Below are 6,352 nucleotides of genomic sequence, written 5' to 3'. Positions count from 1 at the left end.
CTGTACCCGCCGGTCCATTACCCGCTTCACATGGAAATAGGCAATTTTTTGCTCATCTAGCAGCATGGGTGGAAAATGCCATCATCCAGCTGGCTCTCCTGAGCTCTGTCAGTTCAGCGTCTGATAATTTTGACGTGTGGCCGAAACAGCGATAATCTAGCGTTCAGTGCGCTTTTAAGCTACGTCATCAGACTGTGTGGCTTAAGGCCCCATGTGTTTAATTTTGCATTGCTGGGATAAAGTAGAAAATGGATCAGCAACAAGGGGTGTTGGAGACGACATTCGTACTCAACTAAGCAAACAAGCCGTTACATATCAAACCGGCTGGTGAGAGTGAGATCATAATATGGCTTCAGCCAGCCCACGTAGAGCCCAAGATGTTTCGCATTCTCTGCGGGTTATATGGGGTGCGACTCAGTCCGTTTTCGGCTACGACCGTGAGCGATTCCACGTAGCGTGATTGTGAATATATTTTTAGACCGTAGACACTGAATGTAAAGGTTAAATATTTGCATTTGTCTAACCCTTTTGCCCGCATCATGTACGTCTGTGTTTCTCCAGCCAGCTTGCTAGGTCACATCCTGGCTTCCTGTCGTAGCGTCGCGCAGTCGACGAATGATGCTCATATTATTGAAAAAAATTGTGGGGATGTCTTGAAGTGTGGCCAGCGAGTCAATTTTTATCAAGAACTGATACTTTAAAGAGGGTGTCACAGGAACACGAGAATTTACAAACCATTTGTTACGGTTAAAGCGAGGCTTTTGGAAGCATGTACTGCGTTTATAAATACAGAAATGATGAGTGGAAACAAATCATACTCGATCTGCTGCAGCGGAGCTGCCACAGCTTTTTGCTTAGAGGAAGCTAGGTCACCGACCTTACGTTCTTTCCAAGAACCAGTACAAGTGTAGCGGATCGCAACCCACTACCTCCAAATGCTAAAGCGCTAACCAAGGCAAACGAACACTTCTGTACAAAATTGAGACTGTATTCGATTGTTTTAGTTGAGGCAGAGCCGCCAATATCCAAAACCCTTGATTTTCTAACTAGCCTAGTAATACCTAATTAATATAAAAAACCAATCAATATTGTAATATGTATTACAATTGGCCATGTGGTGGCTTCTTGTTACGGTGTAGCCACACCTCTATGCAGTTACACTAACTTGTGTGATACCCACCCTTCCATAATAGGGTACGTGTAACCCCATTACAGCAGCGGTCTTTTCGCGTAATTGCGTCAAACTATCGTATTCTCAATTGCGCAATTTATGCGCTCCGCAAGCTCACTTGTCTGCAGATGGTCAGGTGTCAACATGTCCAATCTAATATTTTGTAGAATTGACCGAAATTGGCTGTAAAGCGTTGACGACAGTGCGACACGATGGCCACTGGCAGGCCATGCTAGCAAAAACTTGTCGAGGAACAGCTTAGCTGTATCCTCAACAACAGACGGAATCACCTAAATTAGCGAGATGACCCATCTCGCTCAGAAGGTCCACAAATGTTTCACTGCCAGGATAATCGAGTGCGACTTTTCGGAGACCAAAAGTACATATTTGAAGTATATGTCATGAAGTTGTTCATGCGTTCGCGATATCTCTTGGTCTCGTCGCTGCAACCCACAAAGACACTTATCTACGCCATATGTGCCAAAAGGTTCTCCACGATAATACTGTTCACACAGAGCCGAAAGTAACTATGCCTTGAAGGTCGGGTGCATGACTTCCTAGCACCTCGATTAGTGATGCTTGGTTGACATTCGAGCTCGCGGGACTGCGATTCAGTCTGTAGGCCGAGAACTTCGCTGCATCTACCCAGATTTTTAGCGGGATCTTGTTTGAAAAAGTCTTAGAGCGTGCCATGTTTAGAACTGTCCGGTGTATGCGTTCTGCCTTGCCGTTTGATGCTTGATTCCTTGCTTCGCTCACCTGCAGTGACACGTCTACAGACTTGCAGAACAAATCAATGTTTTGATATTCACCGTCCCTATCTGTGCATAGTACATGAACACGACAGTCGAAACGCTTCTCAACGAAAACCAAGAATCCTTAAAAAAATTGCCGCTTGGTCCTTGATGCGCGCCACAAGAACACGGCAGTAATTGCTCTTATGATTGACATAGCTAACGAGGTGCCGATTCTTAAGTTGGTCCTTTGGTGTCATCGACCCCTTAAGGTCCGAGCAAATCACATGACAGATGCGATCGATCGGGGAGTGCGCGTCCATGTCTTTCTTTGACAGCGTATTCTTCGGTTTGCTTACTATGGGCGCGTGACGCACACCATGCGTCGACAGTCTGTGAGCTGAATTCCAGAGCCAGGCTCAAGCACCATCCTCTTGATTGTGTCGTACTAAAGGTGTTCAAAGCGCTGATGAAAATGCACGAGTGCTCCACGCTGCACGTCTTCTCCGCGCTTCACCTTTGTGATCGATGCCACGATTGAGCCAGTCTTGCTGATGCTTTCGTGTTTGGCTTGTACTTTGACAACAAGCACGTTGTTTTGTAGTGCCACATCAAAGACAATGTTACCGGTGCTGAGCGATCTGATTGCTCGCCGATCGTTTGTATACTCAAGTCCGTATCTTCTAAGTTCTAGCTTGCCGTACGACAATATATCGGTTCGTAGTAGACGTCCGTTAGGCGAATGATGCTCGGCTTGCTGAGCGCCATTACCCGAAGCAGTGCGCTACCAACCAGCGTCAGCTGAAGCATTTTGCCATCATCTACTAAGCATTGGTCTTCGCATTCGCGAGCAACTTCCAATTGTGCTGTGTTGTTCACGAGATGCCGTTTCGACCCGCTATCCAGGATCCAGATCTTGTCTTGCATGCCGCTATCTTGCACGCACAAGATGTAGTTTACAATTGCCTTTTTCTCGTCGTTTCTCCTCCAGACACCATCGGCATCATTATACTTTTTTCTTCTCGTCGAGGCAAGCAGCCAAAATGTGCCCCACCTTGCCAAATCTAGAGCACGCTCGTGTCTCGACCCGTGGTTTACTCTCATTGACGTTCGCAACGACGTCTTTATCATACAATGCAGGACCCCTCGTATCAATTTCGACAGACTGCGCAAAATGCGCGAGCTCTTCAGCTTGAAGCGCCTGGTATCGTGCACTCACTGGAGCTCAAAATCTCTTCACGAGTGGCTCATCGAGCGCCACTACTTGAGAGACCGCCTCGTATCTCTTAACTGAGATGAGTAGAAAAGCGCAAGGCGCAGATACTTAATTCACTTGCAAATGTTACATCTGCGAGTACCACGGAGCTGTTTGGCAACTTAGCATTCTCTCTCTTTCTCCTCAGCATGGCACCATAGCTGGCCCTTGTGGCACGAATATTGTATTTCGTATTAAATGCGACGACAATAGCTTTCTCAAATGAGGTAGAGAGGACGAAAATTTCCGTACTACTCCGGTGCGATTCATGAAGATGGATGCCTCTGATGGTTCGTCTCTCACCATCGCGGCGATAAAACTCCCAGCTCTTGGACATAGTTTGCAAATTTACGCCTCCCTGACCACATACACAAGAAACTCAGCGCACACGCTAAGCCTGGTAAGACGTGCAAACACTCGCCGCATCTGTTGCATCAACTTCTCACCAATCGCATATGTTCCAACTGTAACAGGATTTCATGTGCCCTGGTATGAAGGGTGCGGGTCACACAAGATGGTACGACCACACAACTGTGTGGCTACTTTTTAACAAGAGGTCAGTACGTGGCTGGACTGCCAGTAGTTATACATTTAATCAGGTTTTGCAATCTAGGTAGGAAAGCCTATAGATTTAGATATACGCGGCTTTGCCGCAAATAGAACCGAGAAATACAGTTTACATCATAATCGGAAGAGTCTCTTAGAGTAATTGAATTGCGATTCGTTACACTCGTACTGATTTTAAGTATGTTTCGGCTAACATGTTCCCTTTGGCTATCATTGTCGCAAACGAAGATTTGTTAGGCAAAGCTCGTTAACGGGAACTGTTGCCAAACACACAACGATGTATGAGCAGAATTACCCAATATATCGTGCGGAATGATTTCAGATTGACGTGGCGGCAACGAATCTGGCAATCAAACGCTCGCCACGTTGTCAGCAGCTGAGGTACCAAGTCAAATGCATTTAGCTTCCAGGCTTGTGGCAGCCAAGCGTCCTTATCGACGTCGCTCTTTATTCTCGCGCATTGATTTTCTGTCGGAACATTTGTCACGTCGTGTGCGTTTCCGCAGCCGTAAACAGGAGAGATTTGATCGCGATCGCCCGATCTCGCCCCTCGGTATCGCAAATGCTTATCAGCGTTCAATATAATTCTATTACGCACAGCACACCCCGCGACATTCACCAGGAGACGTGCACATGGCACCCCCGCTGCACCAACTATAGGGTCATTGCGATTAGGATCTCATTCTCGTTGCTTCTTAACATGGATACTGTTAGAACAACGCGCTATTGCTACATGTGGAGCATGGTCGAAATCTTGGCCATCTCAGGTTTGTAATCCAGAAAAAATCTAACTCTTTCTGTCCTCATCAAGCTAGACGCTAAATATAAACGGCGTCACGCTAGAAGCTGATTGTACCCCCCACTGACGCCAAGTGAAGAGTCTTAAGGATGTCCCATCAGCATATTCTCGTAACTGGTGAGACGAGCAGTTACGCTCATACTCTTGGACTACAAACTGTGTATATCATGTGGGGTCTGTTGAAGATGAGAATCCATTTAGCTGGTCCTGATAAATTTTAGCTCCTTTGTCACAGAGGATAAAGTCTTTCTAGACTCGGTCGTCGTAGTGTGAACGGGTGTCCTGGTATCAGACTTCCCAATACCCTACAGTGGGTAACCGGTTCGTGGAATCGGTCCACAAGAACCGCCGGTTGCGAAGAGTCACGTTCCGTAGCCCACATAGGGAGATAGAGCTGTAGAAACACTACTGCATTTATATTGAACATCACAAGAGACTACAAAGTATACTTTGGTTGCGAGCAGTTCGCAGAAGCGTAGGCAAAACAACGCAGATGTCGCGGATTCGTCTAGTGACGGACGATGATGTGGACATGTATGTTCCGCAGCCAATATACGAATATATTGCGCCGCCGAAGATGAAGGAGCGGGACCAAACGGCACTCGTACAGTGGCCGGGCCCGGGCCAGTACGAAGTGCGTGTGCGGGAACGTTGTCGGTGGACCAATGAGCCATTCGAGAATGTGGTTGCTGGTATCCGCACCCCCATTGACCCCAACTTGCTGAATTTCTTGTCTCAATACGAATTTGGCAAAGACTAACAAGACATCTCCGAGGACAAGATCATGGAGAAGGTCAAAGAGCGATGTGAAACGATGAATGAGGCGTACGTAAGTGACCCGTCTGCCCTATTCAACAAGCAATTGAAAATGGATCTTTCCATCGAAGATGTTCCCAGTCGTGTATCCATGTACTATATGCTATTCGAGCAAATAGTCAAAGAGAATGGGTTGTCTCAAGAGAATCTGGGTCGTGGTCGGACAGGGGACCTAGACTATACAGATCGCATGAAGGAGCGGAACAAAATACTGGTGGAGAACCTTTAACCACCAATGCTGAAGGAAGAGATCCAGGGAATGCTGAAGCAGCTCAAGTATAAGAACGTCAAGGCGAATGATCAACTGCTATACAAGTTGGTACTTAAGCGAGCCAAGGAGCAACAGCTGTACTACAACAAATTCCATGGGCGGGATCGGTCTAAACCGGGTAGAGGATTTCCTAATAGGGATGGGAATCGCACTACACCGGTACAACGCGAGCCAACTGTGAACAACTCTTCGACGTCTGACCAAGTGGCGCGACCTTCAGATGCAAGCGCTCGTAAGGGAAACGTGAGTGGAAGTGGATCCGGACCTCGCCACGGTTGCCTACCCTGTAAAGGAAGTCATTGGGTTCGAGATTGTCCAGTGGCGACACCCGAAGAACGCGAAGCCCGGTTGAAGACGCAACGGGAGAAGAGAAGCTGACAAGTGAAGCGAGTGGCGGTGAAATATGATGTAATGGAAGAGGGTCCTTTTGATGGATCTAAAGTCAAAGAAGACGATGCGTCGGATGAGTATTCAGTGTTGATCAATGAAGTTCTGGAAATCTCCATGTGTCCTGATACTGGAGCGGATAATAGCATTGAACCAGTCAATTTCGTCAGAATAATTCAAGAGCGGTGCAAAGACGTGAAGATCGTGCCAATTATAAACCCGCCAGTGTTCAAAGTAGCGGGACAGAAGCGATTGACGCGCACGTCGATGGTGTTCCTGGACCTACATATCCGTAGAGCGGCTGGGCCAGCCAATGTCCATAATGTCAAGTGCTATGTGTTGGGAGAAGGTC

General features: G+C 47.2%; 1 protein-coding gene across 1 annotated transcript; it reads right to left on the bottom strand.

The window, feature by feature from the left end:
* Nucleotides 1–4,888: 4,888 nt before the first annotated feature.
* Nucleotides 4,889–5,200, bottom strand: PHALS_06584 (uncharacterized protein; the record flags this gene model as incomplete). The annotated part of the gene is made up of 1 exon (XM_024719897.1): nt 4,889–5,200. The coding sequence occupies one exon, from the start codon at nt 5,198–5,200 to the stop codon at nt 4,889–4,891; it is 312 nt and encodes a 103-aa protein (XP_024585150.1).
* Between the last annotated feature and the right edge of the window lie 1,152 nt (nt 5,201–6,352).

Source organism: Plasmopara halstedii, assembly GCF_900000015.1.
Source record: "Plasmopara halstedii genome assembly, contig: Scaffold_3060, whole genome shotgun sequence".
Taxonomy (NCBI): domain Eukaryota; phylum Oomycota; class Peronosporomycetes; order Peronosporales; family Peronosporaceae; genus Plasmopara; species Plasmopara halstedii.
The sequence above is the reverse complement of the archived record's forward strand: the minus strand, read 5'-3'. Positions and strand labels throughout refer to the sequence as shown.